Source organism: Mastomys coucha, unplaced genomic scaffold (genome assembly GCF_008632895.1).
Source record: "Mastomys coucha isolate ucsf_1 unplaced genomic scaffold, UCSF_Mcou_1 pScaffold21, whole genome shotgun sequence".
Lineage (NCBI taxonomy): Eukaryota > Metazoa > Chordata > Mammalia > Rodentia > Muridae > Mastomys > Mastomys coucha.
In genome coordinates, this window is record NW_022196904.1 from 165262558 (window position 1) to 165284825 (window position 22268).

At 41.5% G+C, this 22268-nt stretch overlaps 1 protein-coding gene across 1 annotated transcript in view; it reads right to left on the reverse strand.

Annotated features, from left to right (window-relative positions):
* The window catches only part of Acta2 (actin alpha 2, smooth muscle), a 13498-nt gene extending 5567 nt beyond the window's left edge, over positions 1-7931 (reverse strand). The window contains exons 1-5 of the mRNA XM_031390134.1: positions 7801-7931; positions 4888-5039; positions 4232-4360; positions 1957-2067; positions 206-290 (exon numbers count right to left, since the gene is read on the reverse strand). Of these exons, the coding sequence (XP_031245994.1) occupies positions 206-290; positions 1957-2067; positions 4232-4360; positions 4888-5016 (454 nt within the window). The 5' untranslated portion in view covers positions 5017-5039; positions 7801-7931. The remainder of the gene's footprint in view (positions 1-205; positions 291-1956; positions 2068-4231; positions 4361-4887; positions 5040-7800) is intronic.
* Positions 7932-22268: the final 14337 nt, after the last annotated feature.

Genomic DNA, 22268 nt, shown 5'->3' on the forward strand with positions numbered 1-22268 from the left:
GTGAGATTCAGGGCTGGATTTGAAAAGTGAGGGCTTTTTCTTTTTCTCTCTTTTTTTGGGGGTGGGGGTGGGGGGAGAAGCAAGGACCATCTCTGTGTGCTCCAATTAACTTGCCAACCATCACAACCCATAGGTTGTAACCATCAAATCTCACACTTTCTGATAGATTCATTTGATCGAGGTTCCCATTCCCCTGGCAACCTACCAGTTGTACGTCCAGAGGCATAGAGGGACAGCACAGCCTGAATAGCCACATACATGGCAGGGACATTGAAGGTCTCAAACATAATCTGCAAAGGAATCCAAAGCGTTAGTTAAAGGGTGCTATCAGTCTTACATAGAATACTTAAGAGCCCATCCCATACCCCGCCTGATTCAGACCCTCCAGAAAAAAAAAAATAAAGCCAAGGCAGCTCTAGTCACATGACAAAGAAAGATGAAGGTGGTGGCAATAGTCAACCATCACACTGACGGGAGAGGAAGGAGCCAGCAGTGTGTGCACAGGACCTCATAAGGTGAGGAGCAGCTAGGTCCTAATCTTGGTGCTGAATTGGATACAACAGTATTCACTATGGTGTTCATTTTTTTTTCTTTATTTCTCAAATGTAAAAGGAGAAGGGTTTTGGCCTAAGCTCTCAGAGAGAGTCTAAGAGTTATTAACTATATCAAAGACAAAAGAAAAGACAAGTTAAAATCCAAGGGACATAAGCAACCAATGCTGATTTTTTCTGGGAATAACCCTGGACGAATGATCTGTCTGCGGTTAAGTTTGCTCTTCTCCATGGTTTAATGCAATTTGGGGTCAGTGCTAGTCCTGGAAACAGACCCCACCCTGTAGCTGCAGTGGGAGATGCTATGATCCTGGCAGATAAGACCTATATTATGGAATTGAGAGCTACACATAAATGTCGATCCATTATCCCATGCAGTTCAGGGACAGGAGTAAAACTGGAGCTCCCTAGATCCCTCCTACATCAGATGTCCCCAGCCTGCACTTTAATAACTCTCTAGTTTATAAACCAGAAGGAATGTCTGATATTTGCTAAAAATCCACAGTTCTCAGTCATTTCTCGACCTTCACACAATTTACAAGATGCTAACCACTGCCCAGAACAGCTGATATGCTGGTAAGCACACCAAATGCTCTTCCAAGGAGGGGGCCCTGGGCTGTGTGTATTTACTACTCTTCAAGGGGAAAATTCATGTGTTAACTCTAGGCATCACCAGTCCTAACTATGTGACTTTAGGAAATTCACATTGTACATCTGAGCCTTAACTTCATCATGGAGGTAGTTGGGATGAGAGTCCCTGCTTTAAATCATTAGGAGTTAGAGTGCACTTACAACCCCCTTTGCTTGACCAGGGCCTGTGTGAAAGTGACATTAGACGCTATCCTTTACTAGCTCATTCAAATCAGAACACTTCTGTAGCTGGTTCACTTGGTATTCCCTTGCTGTATGGGCTTGGAATTCACGTAGATAATAGTGACAGTCATTGTTACTCCTTGTTGGATACTTATTATACCATGCCCCCATGATGCTCACATATCATTTTGGCGTCATTAGCCTACACATCTATCCCTTGAAAAATAATAGTATTGATATTTTGAACAAAGAAGCTGGGGTTCTAAGTAATGAAGTGGCTTTCAGTAACCAATAAGTAACAGATTCAATTCCTACAGTATTATCCTGCATTTTGAATGACTTATGAGAAGTGTTTAACCCTAAATATTCTCTCTTCTTAATTAAACCTTTCAACTTTTTATTGCTCTCGCAGCAAAATGATTTTGTTTTGTGCAGTAAGGGTGTGAGCACTGTCAAGATCCCTGGGCTTTGGAGTTCAGTCTATTCGTGAACCGCCAGTTTGAACCTTATGTCTGCCTGTCATGCTACAAGTTCTCCTGACTGCCCATGTCTCAAATCCAGCATTAGGTTAGATCCTGGAGCAAATATGTACCTGGGTCATTTTCTCCCGGTTGGCCTTGGGGTTCAGCGGTGCCTCTGTCAGCAGGGTTGGATGCTCTTCAGGGGCTACACGAAGCTCGTTGTAGAAGGAGTGGTGCCAGATCTAGAGAGCAGGATAGAGAGGAGCATGGTGATGTGGTGTTGTGGGACACGGAAGGCCCTCAAAAGGGACCAGGATGTGCAGGACAAAACCAGAAGCAGATGAAGTACACAAGGCCTCATCCACAGATGCAGAAGCCCAGAGAGTGTGAACACCATACACAAGACTGTATGGACATCTATTGAGTGACTCAGCAACTGTGTGGCAGGATAGTGTAGTGGTCAAGGACATAGGGTCCATAGTCAACTTCCTGTTTCTCAGCAGGAACTTCCACGTTTCTGTCACAACTTCCTGTTGTGAGCTAGCAAGTTCATAGTTCTTTCCATCTCTTGTCTCCCATTGGTAACAGGAGACAATAACCAGTAGAGATGTCACTGGTTCTTAGTGTGAATTACAGAAAATGAACTAGAGTAAGTCCTTAGCCCAGTGTCTGGGCTAGACTCGATGCTCTCATTCACTAGTTACATCTTCTTTATGCATGCCTTAACCTTAGTTTATTCATGGGAAGTTGATTTAGTGTAATACATAAAAGGACAAATGACCATACATATAAATGAATGAGGCTTGCCTGAAAACCTACTCACCATCTTTAATGCTTCTAGAGAGTGTTCTTGGATGTTTGTATTGATGTGTGTGGGTGGCAGGGGTGGGGTTGGTAGATGGGTGTATGCAGGGGAGAGAAGGTCCCCCCCAAAGCCCATGTCCACCTTTGTGTGCACTATATGAGTGCATTTTGGACAAAAGTGTGTTGGCTTTATAGCTGCACAACCTCTTTAATCCCTGAGTGTCAAAAATAAGCCATTGTTATGGAAGGGGCTAAAATAATTCACCTTTTATGGAAGGGTCAGAAGCACCAGGAATATGAGATTAACCAGAAGTAAACAAGCATAGCTAATGACAGTTTACAAACTAGCAAAAGGAAAACCAACTGTAAAGGCTTTGTCAAGTTTCTAGTTTCTTGATTTTGGTTTTGTGGTTTCCAGCACACAAAGGGGACACCCGCAACTCCTGTCACTTGCGGGGGGTGGGTAAGATGAAGGATGGGAGGAGCTGAGCAGTTGGGAAAACCGTCTTCGTAATTCCTCATGACAGTAAAGATGAGTGGGTAACTCATCCTTCATCCCTTCATCTTATCCCACCACAAAAGATAAGTCAGCGGGACAAACACCCTACTCTATAAACCAAAAGGGAAAAATAGAGTGCTCACTAACCCTAGTCAGTCATCTCCTCTACGCTGTGGTTACCCCAAAGCAAGCTTTAAAAACCCTACTCTCTCCTTCGTTGCTTTTCTCCAGAGGGAGAAAGATTTAGACTTAATTACCAATACATTTTAGTAGTGATAATGTCTTGGTTTTATTTTTAAATGATACATGTGTAGATGAGTGTATGTGTGGGAGGATACTAAAAGCTAATAAGTAGATAAATAAAAATCAGATGTTGCAGTTTTAATATGTTCCACTGCATTAAAAAGTATGTCCGTTTTTAATTGGTTCTTTGATTTCTTTTCCTGTCACTAGTGTTTCTAAAATGCCTAAAAATAAGCTTCATAATCCTTGAATTTGACTCTGCCCACCCCCCCCACTGGCTCTAACAAAGTGGTCTGGGAACAAGAATCTTACTGCGGCAGAGAAAGAGAATTTAAGAGCATTCGTTTAAAAATTTAGTCACAATTGCACTTCAATATGTTCACAGGCAGTTGGGAATGTATCAAATACACAGTAGTTTCTTTTCAATTGTGAACATTAAGAAAACTGCTCATGGGAAAGTAGTAATAATAATAATAGGAATAATAGGAATAATAATAAGTAAACCCTCAAGAATGGGCTGGCTATGGCCTTCCCAGATTTAATCTCTGGATAGCTTGTATCCTGGGGATGCCTATCCTCAGAGGTCAGTCCAGTGAGTTTGAGAGAGAATCTGCCCCACAGTAACAAAGGGTTTCTCTCCCCCACAGAACTCTCTTCCAACAATGAGTTTATGAATCAATCAGGAAGGGATTTATTTTCAAAAAGAAATAAGTCAAGATTTTTTCCATAGCAATCCAAGTTAAATATTACTAAATAGCAAGGCAGTTGAGCAAGGATAGCCAGCTGTGTTTCACAGCCATGCCAGGCTGCAGCAGCCGTTCCATGATGCAGTGCACTGCTCTGATTCCTGGGGACCATACCTTTTCCATGTCGTCCCAGTTGGTGATGATGCCGTGTTCTATCGGGTACTTCAGCGTCAGGATCCCTCTCTTGCTCTGCGCTTCATCCCCCACGTAGCTGTCTTTTTGGCCCATTCCCACCATCACTCCCTAGAGTGGTTCAACAAACCACAAATCAGTGCTTTCCCGAAGCGTGTGAATTGATGACTTCTGAAACAGCTGGCATGATATAAAGTTACACTTAATAACAGTGATTCCTTTCATCTAAGGCCAAACTCTTTGAGGGTGAGCAGCCAGCCAGGGCTTTCTTAGTCTTAATTTCTTCCCTTAAAGTGGTAATGGTGTACGGCTTCTAACAACCACAGCTGCTGCTGCTACTCTAATGAGAAAAATGATCATAGTGGCTGTGACCATGTAATCTTTCTGCCTGATATGTGAAACTGCCATTTATTCCTTAGTATTAATTATCACCAGTGTGATGTGTGTGGGTGCACTTGCATGCGTGCATGCGCACCTTGTACCACTAGGTTATATGCCAGATTATCACAGATATGTTTTCCGCAAGGTTTTGTCAACTCTGGGTAGAAAGCAACATACAATTGTTGGATATGTGTAGACATGGAGGGATCTTGCCTACAGTCCTGGCCTCTCTGTGTTCAGCGTGAATTATGACTCACCTGATGTCTGGGACGTCCCACGATGGATGGGAAAACGGCCCTGGGAGCATCATCACCAGCAAAGCCGGCCTTACAGAGCCCAGAGCCATTGTCGCACACTAGAGCTGTGCTGTCTTCCTCTTCGCACATAGCTGGAGCTGCTTCTCAGGGTTCTGCAGGCAGAGAGAGGGGACGGATACTGCCTTGCAGAGCATTTGGCTGGAGCTACCGTCACTCCCATTCACAGACAGGGTTCTTGGCCCTGTTGTGTTATTTTAGCTGGAGGCTCTCCCCAGATCTCAATGAACACCCTTATCTTGAAATGCTTTCACTAGGCTGTAAAGCCTTTGATGAGCTGAAACCCTGACTTCCAGGTTAACACCACAGGCCCTCAGTACAAAGAGCAGGAGTGCCAACAGGCTCTTAAAACACTCTCAAGCTGCTCAGAGAGTTAGTGTGTGAACAGATGGCAGAGCACAGATGAGGGATCCAGTGTACAGAACAGAGTTCTATAGGGACATGTTGATTAGCACACATTAAATAACTATGGAGGGTAGTTTTTTTGTCTATACCAAATAAAACTTACATTTTAATATATATATATATATATATATATATATATATATATGTATGTATATAGTTTTTTCCCAAAAAGGTAGATTTTTGAGGAATGGGTAGCATGTGAGAATTTGAAAATGTTAAAATAGTTGCTTATATTAAATGTTTAAAAGAGAAATCTTTTGGCTCTAAAGACTTGTGTGCTGGTGAGGCATTACACATGAAAGGCTGGGTGTGGTGATGTACACCTGTGATCCTAGCCCTTGGGAGGCTGAGGCAGGATCACAAGTTTAAAGCTCGCAAGAGCTAGCCTACTACAGAAACTTTGGATCGAAATTTTCAAATAGGGTGTTTGAAATTTTAGGAGTTACAACATTTCTTCATTAATTAAGGTCACTGTTAAGCTGAAAATCCAACAGGATGCTGACAGTTATTCTTGATTAAGAGTGATAGGTTAAAGAAAGAAGCGTAATATGACCTTTATAAAATGTAAGTTGCTCCCTCACCCCTAAAGCTTACTTATTCTCTCCAAAATGTTTACTGGGGGTTCTTTTGAAGAGGCAAGGATCAGGTTTTGTAGATTTTTCTCCTCCCTGAGTTCTGGTGTATCTTCTTCTAAACTTGATTGACTGACCATATACTCCTTTGGGGGTTAAAACGACACTTTAAGTAGTTGACATTTAAGCTTGGATTTTTGACAGCCTTGAAGAACATCCAGAGTGTTATACAAGCATCGCGTGTGGTTATCATCATGTAACTATTATAGTTACCCAGAGATTCTGTTTATGATCTTGGTTTCCTCTCAACTCTGCCCCCAAGATCAAAGTGAAGTCTTCAATGAGTGGGTTCCCCTCACAAGAATGGGAAAGTGGGATTCTTTGGCAGTTTGCTCTTTTCTCTCTCCAGTATGCCTCTCCTTTCAGACAGTAGATGATAAGGACTCAGAAGAAAGTTTCAAACCAGCAGAGGGCCAGCAGAGGGGCTGTGCATCCACTAACCCTGTTTTCCACACTTGGCATAAGAGTTGCAAATGAGATAAGCCACTTAGAATTAGGATGCCCTCTGAAAATGGAGAAGGATAACCCACATAAACTTTTTGTTGGGCAGAATGACTTAAGGGTGTATTTTAATATATTCAGAAAAATAAGCTACCTGGTTAAAAAATGCAGGAAAAAAATACTGTCAAATTCAGTAAAGACGTATTTCTATTTCATCAAAAATATCCAGAAAATTTGTCTTGATAAGCTCTGAAAGGCGTGTTGTCAACTAGAGAAAAAGTCTGTTTGTTTCCAGAGGAAGCTGCCGCTGTGGTTTGTAACTCTTATCTAACCTGAATGAGCAGCTCAGTTTGAAGCAGGGAGCATTTCCTAATTAGGTAAAACACACTGGGCTCCAGCGTCCGCTTTTGGAACTGCACCCGGGCCGGGGAGTTTGGTGCAGCACAGTGGAGCTCGTCTTGTGCCAAAAATGAATTGTTAGAGGGAGGGGAGGGGAAGGGGGAGGAAAGGACAGTACCCCTCCCAGCTTGAGAGTCTCAAAACGCAAACCATATTTAGTCATGAATCACAAAACGGGAGGAAAATCTTATCGAGAAAACGCCATTCCCTGCTAAAGCTACCAAGCCCTCTGAGTGACCTGGGGTGGCAAGGCTGGCTCCACAGAGGCTCAAGGGGCTGAGGGACTCTTGAGGCAGAGAAATGTAAATCAGATCTCCCCTGGATGAGACATTTCCTCCTTTCTCTGTAGAAAGTAGAAAAGCTATGCTGTGCTGCAAATAACTAATGACACCGGTCTGAATCTTAAGGGCAAGACTCACAAGAGACACATTTCCAACATTAGGATACCAGCCGTTAGAGCCCCGGAAACCCCGCAGCAACGCATCCATTCAGCCGACATCAGAGAACAGGCAATTACCCCAGTTCGCTCCTAACATTCACTGCCAATTACCTCAGCCGCACTAAATACAGTCAGATGTAAAGTCCTCATACTAGATCTGGACCAGAGAGAAATCCAAACGTTTCCAACGCTCGAAGTAGAAACAAACGTATAATTTACCATATACAGCTAGACTCCACCCCTTCTGTAGGCTGCGGGATCAGAGCAGTTGGTTTAGTGTAAACAGATTTTACAGATGACATGCATGAGCAAACTTTAATTTCCTCTCCATCCCCTCTTCCAGTAAATCAAGGCTCATGTTAGCCCTATTTGGATGTAAAAATCAAGCAAGCTAAAAAGCTACAATCATTTTAACAGTATAAATCTTTATACAAAAATTCAAAACACGTGAGTCACTCAGATTCCCACAGCCAATGTCTGGGGGATAATAAAAGAGCCTGGGAAAGCTCTAAGTCACATCCCTGGGCTGGGGTTACTTACCCTGGCAGTGGTGGCGACTGGCTGGGCTTCTCCACTCTGGGTGGGTGGTGTCCAGGGAAGCTGAACGCTGAAGGGTTATATAGCCCCCTGGTCTGATCCCCTCCCACTTGCTTCCCAAACAAGGAGCAAAGACAGACTGAAGCTGGCCGTTCACTCTAACACAACCATATAGGGACCTCAGCACAAAACTCTCTAATCTGGGTGGCCAGAGGCCTGGGTCTCTTCCACTGCATTCCTCTGCTCTGCTCCCGAAACAGGAGGCAGCTCAGCTGCTTATGGGGATAAACATCCTAAGCCCTCAGAACAACTGCTCAAATGCCCAGACACTGGGCTAGTGTCATGGGGCAGACGCAGGCATGGTTTGCACATTCCTCAGAAGATGCCAGCCCCTGTCAGGCTAGCCTTTTGGGCCATTAACTGAGGACTTGGATGAGGAAAGGGCCTGTCTCTGACTAGCCGGAATTTTAAAGCAACATTGTTGCAAAGGTAGCCTAGAACAAAAAATGCTTCAGTCACCCGGGAATATGCAGACTAGAGATCATTTTATGGAAGCTACATCATACTTATACAATGAGTCCTTGTGTAGTGCTAATGAAACCAGGAACTGAAACATATAGCCAGGATTAACCAGCCTGTGTTGCCCAAAGAGGAATTTAGAAGTCAGAATCACTGTAACTGCTTTAACCCTTAGGTACCATCCACATGTTGCTGGTTTATCATTGACCCTTGACAGCATAATTAAGGACCAACCTTTGGCCACAGAGATGACCTGTCACTCTGTCATAAAAAAATTGTAATAGAAATGTGAAATGTTGAAATGAAGCCTTTTCATCTTCCTCCATGCCTATGAGCCCACTGGACAGAAACAGAGATCAGGTGACCCTGTCATTCTTCAAAAACATCAGCTCTTTGGCTTCGCTGGACAAGTCGATGACTTAACATTTCTGAACTTTCCTCTTACAAAACAAGGTTCTGATTCGATTCACGATAGAGATATTTTTTTGATGGGTTCCGTGAGTGCTTGCGAACTGTGCACGTGTGAGGGAAACCCCAGGGTGGATGGCAGCAGCTGTCCACTCACACCACCACATCTCATGTGCTTGATTTATGGTGTCCACCTGCACGCATGCATAGTTGTCTTTGAGAAATTACACTGTTGACTCTTGAAGAGTCTAATGGTTGCTAAACAATGATGTGGCTCCTTTGTGTTGCCCAAGCGTTTTCTATTCTGTACCTGGTTTCTATCAACTAAGAAATACATTGTCTGATTGCTCAAATACAGATACTGCATAGTGGGAGACGGAGTGGAACGTTTAAGATTAATCCAACGGGTTTTTAATCATAGGCAGCATGTAAAGCAAACTTCCACGTTTTGCTTTTTTTTTTTTTATTTTGTCTTTTACTTTAGTTGCTGGCATGGATATCTGTGTTGATGTCTTATTTCATGAGTGTTGGAGTGTTGTCTTGGTCACTTCGTGAGCTGGCAATTCCTTTAAAAAATAAGAAAAGAGCTTTGATAATCTTATGACTTTTTTGTTTATAGTGATTGCATTTGTCAGTAATCAGAATATTACTACATGAATAAGGTTTAAGTGTTTTTGTTTTGTTTTGTTTTGTTTTTAAGAATTAAAAGAAGCAGTTTGAAGTAACCAAGGAGGGTTTGCTCACTTTTTTCTGAGCAAGCAATTAATGGTCTTGCTGTGTGAGTTTGAGATTTTATATCCGACTCAAGTCTTTTCTGTGAGAGAAAGCCCCACTGGATGAGTGTGTGTAAGTATACAAGCAAAGTTCCATTGGGTGCTTGGATAACTCCCAGGGTTGTCAGCCATGAATGCAAGGAGTTATGGACTGATTAGAGAGAGTTAGTGATGATCTGGTCACTTGGTTGCAGTTCAGGGAAACTATAAAATAAATCCAAGCTATAAGCATTCATTCAAGAGTCATCTCCAGTTGTATTGCTCCACAGACATCACAGAATGTCTTGGTAATGTGATTTAGTGATGATTTATAGTACTGCCTTTGAGAACTGGAGACCACTTTAGTCTCCTAGTGAGGACTGGGACCAAGTCCAGAACTGACTTAGCATGGTATTGCTGAGTTAGCACTGGCAGTCACGGGAATGCCCAGGATCAGAATGGCAGTAACTACTAGACACATGCAACTATTGACCACTCAAATATGTAGAGTTGACCTTTCTATTTCATTTCATCTTTGCTTTGGTATGTATGTGGGGTGTGCATGCCTTTGTGTATGCATATTTACATGTGCAGGGGCACATGCTTGTGCATTATGTAGGTGTGGGAAAGCCAGAGAGTGAAAGTGTTTTTATTCCTTGATTGTCTCCATGTGATCTAGTAGACAGGATCCCTCAGGTGAACCCAGTGCTTGCTAATTCAGCTCAGCTAGCTAGCCAGTCAGCTCCAGACATGGCACATCTGCCAGATTTTTATGTGGATTTTGGGGATCAGAATTCCAGTCCTGATTCTTATACAGTATGCATTGTACCCCTTGGAACATCTACCCTGACCTTCATTTCATTTAATTTAGACTAAATTTCAGTTTGGATAGACTACCATAATAGAATTCACAGGTATTGTAAGTTTTAAACACAATTACAACTAAATTACCCAAAAGGCCTTAATGAATTCCAGTGTTCAGGCTACTACTACGTCAGCTAAAAGAGACTGTTGACCCTAGAGCCCTTATTGTAATTGATTACCCAGGATGAGAATTTTCACAGTAGCCAAAATATCTCTGAGAAAAGCCTATGGCCTGTCTCTATCACAATCCACACTGTGTTAATGATTTATAAAGGGAGAACCATTTACGCCAATAACCCCCTGAATCATGACTTAAACTTTTTAGTTGAGGTTACTTTTTTGATTTACAAGAAAAATAAAAAAGAAAGCGTTCCTCTCTATGCTATACCCAGTCTCTGTTATGATTGATATCTTTCAGCATTGTATGTTTATCACAATTGATGAACTAATATTGACACATTATTATTAACTGAAGACTATCCTTTATTAGCATTTCCTTGATTCATGTCTGTGATGGTTAATTTGTTTGTTTGTTTGTTTGTTTGGTTGGTTGGTTGGTTGGTTTTGGTTTGTTGGTGTTGCTTTCTTTCAACTTGACAGAAGCAAGAGTCATCCTGAGAAGAGGGAACCTCAACTGAGAAAATGCCTCCAGTAGATTGGCCTGAAGGCAAGCTTGTGGGTCACTTTCTTAATTAATGACTAATGTGGGCAGTACCTTCCCTGGGCATATAGTTCTGGGTTGCATAAAAAAGCAAGCTGCACAAGTCATGGGGAGCAAGCTAGTAAGCAACATTTCCCTGTGGCCTTTGGTTCCTGCCTCCAGATTCCTGCTTTAACTTCATGTTCTGACTTCCCATAATAATGAACTATCTGTTGTGAGCTGAAATGAAGCCTTTCCTTCACTGCTTATTGTTCCCTTTGCCGCAGAAGTCCATGCCCTGCATCACTTGGCACTTGGTCCTAACATTTGAAGATCCTTTCAGATGCTGCAGTCTAAGAAACTATTTTAAAAGACCTTGGTAGTTCTGAGGAATAATAAGATATTCTGTAACACATCCTTCAATTAAGTTTTGTCTGATTTTTTTTATTTCCCCTGATTAAATTGGGATTAAGTTTGAGAAGGAAAGCTAAATAGCTTGTCCTTCTTACTTGATATCAAGATGACTTAACGCTACTACTGATTGTTGCTCTGTACTGTCATGCTATATTCTGGTCCCCAAGGCCTGGTTGTCCCCTAGAATGAGAGATTCTGCACATACAATGTGACCTTGTTCCTTAATTAAAAACTATTGGTTAAATAAAGATGCCGATAGCTAATAGCTGTGCAGAAGAGAAATAGGTGGTGGTTGTAGTACCTGGAGTTGGGGTTGGAGGAGAGCCACAAGGGGAGAAAGAAGGAGAAAGGAAGAAGTTGCCATGGGGTAGGGGAATCATGAAAACATAGTCATGAAGGCTGGCCAATTGGAGTAAAGAACTTTCCAAATGGTACATGGCAAATTATAAAATGGAGTTATTGAAGGGGAAATAGATTGTAGTAGCATAGAGGGTTGATATCTGCCCAGCTCTAGTGCTGATTAAGACTTATTATAAATATGAAGGTTGTGTGTTTTTTTATCTGGAAATTAAATAATCAAGGGTGGGGTGGAAGCCCCCGATTGAGATGAAGTATTTTCTCCATCAATTGATGTTAATATTTTCACCTGAATGGCATTTTTTTAGGTTTCTCTACTGCAAAGGATGCTTTTCATCAGAACGTCTTGTGTTTGTTTGTTGTTTCGTTTTGTGAGACAAGGCTTTTCTGTGTAGCCTTGGCTGTCCTGGAACTTGTTCTATAGACCAGACTGGCCTGGAACTCAAAGATTCCCTTGCCTCTGCCTCCTGAGTGCTGTAATTAAAGGGATGCATCACCACTGCTATTCATAACAGTACTTCTTACATGGACTCCACTATAAAGAACTACATTTAAAGAATGGAGAGCTATGCTTCCCCTCCTTAGGATAGAGTACCTGTATAAGTTATCCAGCCAGGAATCTGCTTTTAAAAGCATCTTTCACCTTGAGAATTAGGTTCATATAAATGTCTAAAGGGTCAAGAACCACACGAATACTGGGACTTCTTCTTCTTTCCCAGTGTGGCTGAAACAGTGGATGGGTATGCTTCCTGACTTCTGATGAGACTAGACAATAGTCAGTTATTTAGTCCAGAAATCAAATTATGGATCCTCTAGACACCAAACAGTGAATAAAAGCAGAATTGTTGATACTCTCACCGATGTGTGCTTTGAAATTGGAACCCTAGTATATCCAAGGAGAAAGAAAGCATACCAAGGAGAGGGAGAGACAGAGAGAGGCAGATAGACAGAGAGAGACAGAGGGACACAGAGAGGCAGAGAGACAGAGACAGAGATAACTTTGCACCTTGGAGGAAATGCCAAAGAAGAGCAAGTATCATCTGAATAAAAGGATGTGTGATAGAGGAAGGATCCAAGAACATCTGCAAATAAAAGGCTGTGTGGAGAGGAGCCCCTAGTCCATGAATAAATAGTCCACAGGACATTAGAGCCACTATTATAATTCACAACAGGCACTCTACACTTAGCATTAAGCACAACTTCAGTAGATCCAGCTTAAAATCTTAGCTATCTAGGGCTGACAGGGTTGAAGAACACTTCTTCCAAATAACACTTGGTCACAATGAGTGATGGGCACAAGAGCTAGACGTGTATGTACGCTTTAGGGGAGTGATGGTTAACGAAAAGAAAAGGGCTGGCTGAATTCACAGAAGAATGGTCCATCACCAGTTGTTATCCAAAGGATGCACATTGAATGCTACAGAGGAGAAGCAACCTATTCACACTGTGGGATGTAGAAAAAGGCACTACCCCTATGCCATTGACTTCAGAAACCGAGCATAGGCAAGGCAAGCGTAAGGAGAAGAAAAGTGTTACCGTGAGTCCTGCTTGACCAACTGCTGAGAGTCTATAACTCGAAAAGTACTCGTGTGTCACAGTGAATGACATCCACTGTTTCTGCAGCTGTCTTTCCAAAAGGAAAGTGTTTTTATTTCTTAATATTTTTAGTGTGTGTTTGTGTGTGGTATACATGCACATGCTTCAAAATCCACAAGAAGGCGTCAGATCCCCTGGTGCTAGAACTCCAGGTGGGGTGCTGGAACCCAAACTCAGGTCCCCAGGAGACCAGCCTTCATTGCCACCCAGCGATGTCTCTGGTCCTTCAGCCAGCTTTTACTGTCATTACAATGCCAGATCAGAGGCTAAGGAAAATGGATGATGAGAGAGAGTTTCTTTCCCTTTGGGAGTAAGGATTTAAATAGCCACTCAAACTTACTTGGAAAGTTATGATTTGTACCTGAGAGTTTTAATGTTTTACAGCAACTGGCTTCAGATGGCCGAGTTACTTTTGTCCCTCTCTAGAAGTCCCGGGAAGTGAAGTTATTCAACAATCTTTGACATGTTGTCTTCTGGACACATGGACTAAGACAATAGCTTTTTAAAAATTATTTCTTCAGTATTGGTAAATCACCATGTTTAGCTAAACACCTTTTTAAATCAAAGGCCAGTAGAAAAGGCGACTGGGCCCACTTGTATATTGTACTGGCTGGTTTTGTGTCAACTTGACACAAGCTGGAGTTATAGAGAAAGGAGCTTCAGGTGAGGAAATGCTTCCCTGAGATCTGGCTGTAAGGTATTTTCTCAATTAGTGATCAAGGGGGTAGGGCCCCTTGTGGGTGGTGCCACCCCTGGGCTGGAAGTCTTGGGTTCTATAAGGGAGCAAGCTGAGCAAGTCAGGGGAAACAAGCCAGTAAGGAACATCCCTCCATGGCCTCTGCATCAGCTCCTGCTTCCTGACCTGCTTGAGTTCCAGTCCTGACTTCCTTTGGTGATGAACAGCAATGTTGAAATGTAAGATGAATAAACCCTCTCCTCCCCAACTTGCTTTTTGGTCATGATGTCTGTGCAGGAATAGAAACCCTGACTAAGACAGATATTGACACATTGGGTCAAAAAGGAAGCTAGTTCTAGAGTAATCAGCCTGATATCCCATGCAGTTTGTAAAGAACCAGGATGCACATTGTAGTCTTAGCATTTGTGCAAGTTTGTTTTTGTTTTCTTTTAACCGTCTTTTTGTGCCTTCACTCTTCTCTCCTTCCCATCTCCCTCTGCCCATATGTCTCTCTTTTTCATTCTGAGACCTGCCTGGTGCTTTTTGAGGTATGGGTTAGCCTTAAATTCATAGTGAGTCTCTGGTCTTAGCCTCCAATGTCAGGATTATAAATGTCAGCCCTCACTCCCAGCTTTTTACAGATTCCCTCCCCCCCCTGCCAAATTCTCCTTTCTCTGCCTATCCACATTTTATTACAATGTCATAATTTATACTTGCCTTCTAGATCACCCTAAAAGGTCCATTTTTAACCTTTTAACTTAACTCCTTATCTGATTCTCATTATACTGAGTACAACCTATTACATATAATATACACATATAGTTTTGCATTGTAAAACAGAAAAAGAATCATCTCTCTATTTTCCTGAGAGATTGTCTCAGACCTTTGCAACATAAGAGAGTTGAATAACAGAAATTTAAGTGGCAGTTTATTAAGATACAATTCATTTCCAGATAAAAGATACCCAAGGAACTAGTACTCTAAATCAAGAAGTGATTTAGATCCTATCTATATAATAGTGTTTGGAGATATGAAGTCATAGGAAATGTCCTCGAGTCCCTAGAGCTGTCAAATTTTAGAAAAGTAGAAATCCATAAAAATTAAAAGGCAGAGAAATGAAAGTAGAAAATTGTTTCCTTCAAGCAGGTACAGGTCTGAGATCCTCCCTAGGAATCAACTTTTGCCCTTCCTGGTGCTGACATGTGGCACTTATTATCCTCAGCATCATGACAAAACAGAAGCAGACAACTTAAAGGGGCACAGATTTCCTTTGGCAGTTTCAGAGGTGTCTGTTCACCATGGCAATGTGGGAAAGATGGGGCTGAGCAGTTACATTATAGTAGTTGGGAAGCAGAGAAGTTCACAGTTGGGGCAAGATACAGCCCAGAGGGCCTGCCTCCAATGTCCTCCTCCCATTATCCGGACTTCATGCCCACGTTCACAGCTTCAAACAATGTTCCCATCATTGTAGAGACACATTCAACACAAATTACCTTCCATCAATGCTTGTCTTTTCTATACGTTTTTCCTACTCTTAATCATTGGGTGGCAAACATTTGGAGAAAGCCAGTGTGTTGGTTAATCCCTTGGGCCAGCCCGCTCAGGAATGCAGTTACACAACTTCCTGTTTTCCACAGCTTTCAAAGAGCTACAGTGAGCATCTCAGGCACTTATTTTCAGAAACTTTCTAATTCGTTTTAAGAAAAGAGTAGATAAGATGCGTAAGATAAGAGGAGTTCTCTAGTTCTGGTCTTTCTTTAGCAGTTCCATGTTTATTACAGCCTAAAAGCGTGGCCCTATTTCCCATAAATAAGGTGTGACAAGTGTCTAGTCTGGGTCTTTGCTCAGGAATTGAAGCACATTGGATACATTAGTATTGTCCAACAAGCAAAAGCTCATGCACAGAACAGAGACTGGATTACATATGTAATCAGGTCACTAGGCAAAGCAGACAAGGCTTGCTGTAAGGCCTCTTCTGCACTTTTACAAAGCATAGACTTCCCAGGATTGCTCAGCTTCAGAGACACCCCTTCCTTGAGGATCAGAAAGACTCATTGGAAGAGTCTCAATTTGGCAATACATTGATAATTGTCTCTGATTCGACATTCATCGACTATGATAGCTCATTTAGGGACTAGGCCTTACAAAAGAGTAAATTGCTTATTAACTATATTTCCCTGACTATCTTTCCCATCCTGGTCCTTGGAAATAGTGTGAGCAAAGTTTCTTTAAACTGTGGCCCAAACTTCCAGAACCTTAGTCAACCAATCACTGGGCTGTGAGTTAAGACATGGAGTCTTAGGCCTCCCCTGAGCCAACTCTCTGATGGGGAGTGCTTGGGTCTGCATGAAAACAAAGCCACCCAATAGCCCAGAGACACAGGACAGGAGGAGAGTATGACATCAAGTCCTCAAAAGCATACTAATATAGTGATAACATCAGTATTATAACTGTGGAGTATCATTCAGGTTTAAGATTAGATGTTGAAAAGAGGCAGGCATTGATTGAGGTTTCCACCAGGGGGCCTGGATGCTTGATTGAAGGGATTGCAGAAGAGCAAAGTGGCCTGAACAAGGCAGAGATGCCCTGGAGCCAAGAGCATTCTGGGTGTTTATGCTACTTAGAGCATCAGGTATGCTTTATGGCTCCAGAAAAGAGAATGAACAGAAAAGGCCCTGGGAGATATCTTTGGATGCTTCAAGAATGTTAGAAGCTCTAACTTGGAATGTGCGACATTCTCTTCCTTTGCCTACAACTTTGAGACCCTATAGGGTAATTTCATACTGCAAAGCTCCCACCGCTTGGAAAAATCTGATTGGAATTTGAGATAACTGGAGCCAGGCAAGATTTTTTTCTCTTTCTTTCTTTCTTTCTTTCTTTCTTTCTTTCTTTCTTTCTTTCTTTCTTTCTTTCTTTCTTTTTTCTTTTTTTTTTTTGAGACAGAGTTTCTCTGTGTAGCCCTGGCTGTCCTGGAACTCACTCTGTAGACCAGGCTGGCCTCGAACTCAGAAATCTGCCTGCCTCTGCCTCCCAAGTGTTGGGATTAAAGGCATGCACCACCACTGCCCACTGACAATATTTTTATTACCTATGCAAAAAGATATTATGAAACAGAGCCTGGAGTGTAGAACTTGGAATTAGGTTAGAATCAAGCATCATTGTCTTATCAAGTTCTTTCAAAGCTCCTGGCGTAGTACATTATCTATAATGCTATGGCACAGCACCTTCTTTTACAGATGCCCATGCAGGCTGGCAAAGTGTGGTGGAGTGCTGGATTCTGGTGACAATATTACGATCCTTGGTACCATTCCATTCTTGCATGCATTTTATGACAGTCCACATTGCTAACCCCAAAACTGATAACTGAAGTACACCTGGCAACAACCTTCTAATAGCAACAAGACGTAGCACAATGGCTGCAATTTCTTAAACTGTCATAGATGGAGAATGAACATATAAGCCACAACATTATGCTTTATGATTTCTTTCTGGGATATGAATCTTACAAGGGTCAATTAAAATAAAAAAAAAGCAGGATTAAATTTGTAAGTTCCAACCAGGCCAGAAGCAAAACTGGGTCACACACAAGAACCCATTTCGGTCACCACTAAATTCAAAGCAGGAGGGTGGAGTTTGTGATTATACTGTTTTGTTCTCTCTGGAAATACTAGTTGGAATAAGCACAATTTATTGTTAACTTTTTAACCAATTGATGGAACCTCTTCTTAACAAAGATTTAGCTATTACTGAAATATAATTTGTAAACTTAAATCTGGGCAAATGACTATATGCAGTGCAAAGAAACACCATCATTGCCCACTGAGAATGCAAACTGAGGAATTAATTAATTAATACCCACCCCTCAGATAGGAGTCCAAGTGCAAAGTTGACTCTGGATGTTGTAATCAGAAAGCATGTGGCTATGGTCCGGCTGCTTGCCTACAAAGATGATCCTTCTGCTGGTCTGGAGATTGCCTTTCATATGCATCCTAGCTAGGTTTTCATATTCTGAATGGTATTTCTGGGCTCCACCTCCAGGGTGATGCTCTTTTTGGTCAGGGTCTTCATGAAAATCTGCATTTTGGTCTGTTAAAAAAAAAGTGATGAAATTGTAAACTTCCGAGCATGATCAAACTGCTAGGCATAAAAGCCTCTTGTCACTCACTCACAAATCTAAATCTTTACATGAATAAAATCTCAGAAGAGTGTCATTATAACAGTTGTCCTATAAGGTTATATATCTTATCTGTAATTCAAACAAAATTCAGGTAAAATGTTTTGTTATATATTAATAATCGGGAGTTTCCTTGTGAGCTTGAGGAGTTTTCTTGTTGTCTTGATTGTAATTTTTTTTCAGAAGTAAACTATTTAATTCAGAAAAACTGTAATAATCATCTGTATTTAATTTGCATTTTGGTAAGTACTGTGTATTTAGGTCTTTGAAATTAGGTATAGCTAATATACCCAGAATATTTGAGCAATCAGAATATGTTTTCAAGTGGCCCTAGCTGTGAATTTAACTCACACTCTTACTTCAGAGCAAAGATATATCTTAAGAATATTCCTTTCAGGGACAAGATCCGGACGAATCATCATGCGGCTTTTTGTTCACTGTGGGCTTAAAACTCAGGAGGAATAACTGAAAACTGTTTGTTTTCCTCAATCCATGACAACAGGAACTTAGTCCAAAACTCAGCCTTGAATGTTGGTAACGTGGGCACTGCAGCGACCTGAAAGAATGCGAGCCCGGTTTGCATGTTGAACACATATTTGCCGGTGGCATACTTTTTTGGTAGAGAGGAACAGAAAACCCTGGCTTCCTCCGAGAATTGAACGCCTCCTCCCAAAGCAGTCCAAATACCACTGAGAACCTTGACCTTATAAGGGAAAGCAGCTTTTGAGTCACAGGCCGCGGCTGCTCCTTTCTCACTGGCTGGCCTGGAATGAGCCCCTGCTAAAAATGTTCCAGGCAGCTATGGACCTAGACATTTCTCTCTTCTTTTCTAGTAACTTATATGTGAGTGCTGGAAGAATTCTACACGTTCTTTCAACCTCACTTACCCCTCTGAGTGCCTTCTTGGAAAGCAGATGTAGGTGGAGGGTTTCTCAGAGTTGGATGCTCTTGTCAGAACTCTGTGAGTTTAGTGCTTTGGGTATCAGGGAATCTAGCTTCATTTCCATTTCCCCCCTTCCATTCTAAGTAGCATTCAGAGCAAGAACCTTTATATATAAATAAGGTATTTATTTGATGAGCCAAAAAGGATAACCTTGAATGTTGGGAGTAGCGACTCTATCCCTATGGTTAGCCTTGGTTCTTCTACTGTCTAGCTTGCATTAATTTCTCAAAAAAATAAGCATTAATAGTCCACATATAACCTTCTTTGAAAGAAATGAGCATTTATTTCCACTAAATCCTATGTCTTGAGTTATCCAAGCACCCCAACCTACGCTTGGAAGACCCAACAGTTACTTTTGAAAAGAGCCTACAAGTCTGAGAGAAAGCATGAGTGTCATGCATTACACAAAGAAGAGTTTTGGCACTTTGGTCTCTGATGACCTGTTTTTACTAGGTTCTAAAATATTTTATTTTTGTTTGTGTGTGTGTATACAAACGTATGTACGTATGTATGTATGCATGTGTGTGTTTATATGTGTGTGTATGTATGTATATACACATGTATGTATGAGCATGTATGTATATATGCGGGAGTGTGTATATGCATATATGTATGTAGGTGTGTGTGTATGTGTATATGCATATATATGTGTGTATGTGTGTAGGTGTGTGTATATATGTATATGAGAGTGTGTATGTATATGTGTGCATGCATATGTATATATGTGAATATGTGTGTGTGTATGTCTACCTTCTGAGGCCAGAAAAGGAGAATCAGATCCCCTGAAGTTGGAGTTACAGGTAGGAGTGAGCCACCTAATGTGAGTGATGGGAACCAAATTTAGGTATTCCAAAAAACACTCTTGCCTTCAAATTGTTTTTCCAACTCCTAGAATTTTATCTCTAAAAGCATTTTGATGTTTACAGTACCATCATTTTTTTCCCCAAATCTCTGGATGTTTTCAAGGGGAAAGTGCTGTCTTGATCACCTTTACCCCTTGATCAGAGCTTTTCACTTTCACTTGATGAGACAGTCTCATTATGTCATTGATGCTGGCCTCAAATGCCTGGTCTCAGGATGTCCTCCTGCCTCAACTCCTAATATACACCACCATACCCAGCTTAGGTCTTTTCATAGACTTGAATAGCATACTATATTTTCCTCATATAATCACTATAGGCTATAAGAGCAAGTCTATGCGTGGTGATTCCATTAATATGCACCTTTCCTACCTGACCCATATCAAGGACTTTGACAGACACTTCTCAATTGGATCCCAGTGCCGATTATAGTTGGCATAGGAAATCCTCAGTAAATATTACTTACATAGATGCTTTACTTGGACATTTAGGATGAGCAAGTGAGTAAGTGAATGTCTATAATTATTCAACAAACAGGTTGATTTTGGGAAAGTATGCTGATGTTAGCTTCGTATACAACTGTACTGATATTAGAAGGAAATATGACTTTACAAATTTCCAAGAGAATACTTTTCAATATACAGGCACTCTATACACCCCAAGCTTAATGCTGAAAGTCAGGCTATGATGCTTAAAATAACTCAATTTACTGAAGGAAGGACAAGCCAGTCTGATATAGCTATCTCCTGAGAGGCTCTGACAGTACCTGACTAATACAGATGTAGAGGCTCACAGCCATCCATTGAACTGAGTACAGGGTCCCCAATGAAGGAGTTAGAGAAAGGACCAATGGAGCTGAGGGGTTTGCAGCCCCTTAGGACGAACAACAATATGAACTAACTAGTACCCTCAGAGCTCCTAGGGACTCAACCACCAACCAAGGAGTATACATGGTAGGACTGATTGTTCTGGCAGCACGTGTATAGTAGAGGATTGCAAAATCAATCATCAATGGGAGGAGAGGTCCTTGGTCTTGTGAAGGTTCTGTGCCCCAGTGTAGGGGAATGCCAATAAGTGGGAGTGGGTGGGGTGGCAAGCATGGGGAGGGGGGAGCCAACAAGGGTCTGTTCTTGTTGTTTTTGTTTGTTTGTTCCTGTGAGGGGAAACTGGGAAAAGAAAAATCATATGACATATAAATAAAGAAAATATCTAATAAAAAAAAAAGAAATGAAACTATTTTCAAAACAATTAAAAAAAGAAAGAAAGAACTCGATTTTATGTTCCCACATCAAGCTACCTACCTATTCATTCTTTACTGAAGGGCAAAGTCCTTGCTATGTTTGTATGGCTTTGTCTCTCCGGAGAAATTTCTCCCCAACATCAGCTTCCTCTTCTGTCCCCAGGAAATGCCTAGGAAATCTGATAGAGCTAAAATGTCTTGACTTTTCCTTTATTGACTCTCTTCTAGTGCAGCAAATGCCCAGCCTTCTTCTGACTTCCAGGTGCGTTTGCATCTAAGCTTGCTGATGCTAATGCCCAGCGGCTGAGAGCACCTGTTGTGTAGTGCTGGGACCATCCAATGATTCCTTGTCTAGTTTAGCACAATTCATATTAGTGCTAGGGAACGGGAAAGACCAGAATATCAACATTGCATTGGGAAAGTCCAGAAATTAGTCAGCATAACCCTGGAATTCCCAACTTGATATTTATGCATCTAAAATCTGGCATCTTTGTTATGGTCTGACATGAGGGTTCCCTTGCTCAGCAACAGTGGCCTCCTTCTGCCTAACCCATAAGAGCCATGCAGAAGAGACATCTTCCTGAGTAACAGAGTCTCATCTTCAAGCTCTGTTCAGTCAGCTGTGGATTTAGGCTGGAATACATTTTCTTGAACTGGACAAAGTGAGGCATTTTATTGGCTTTAGTGTTTTGGATGTTTCACATTTCAGTTCTTTAATGGGTGTCTCATCACAAGCAGGTATGATAAGAACTACTGTATTTTCTGTCTTCAAAGATAAAACTTGACCAAATAAATAAGAACAAAGACAATCACAGAACAGGTAAATCACAGGCCAAGGATGTGACATAGTTAGTAAAAATGCTTCTATCCAGCTGACAACTGGACTTTGATCTCTGAAACCCATCATGGAAGAGGGGATGGGACACTTATATATGTGTACTGTGTGCATGCCTATACTCATACACATATCACACACATAAATAATAATAATAACAGTAATAATAATAATAATAATAATAATACAAACA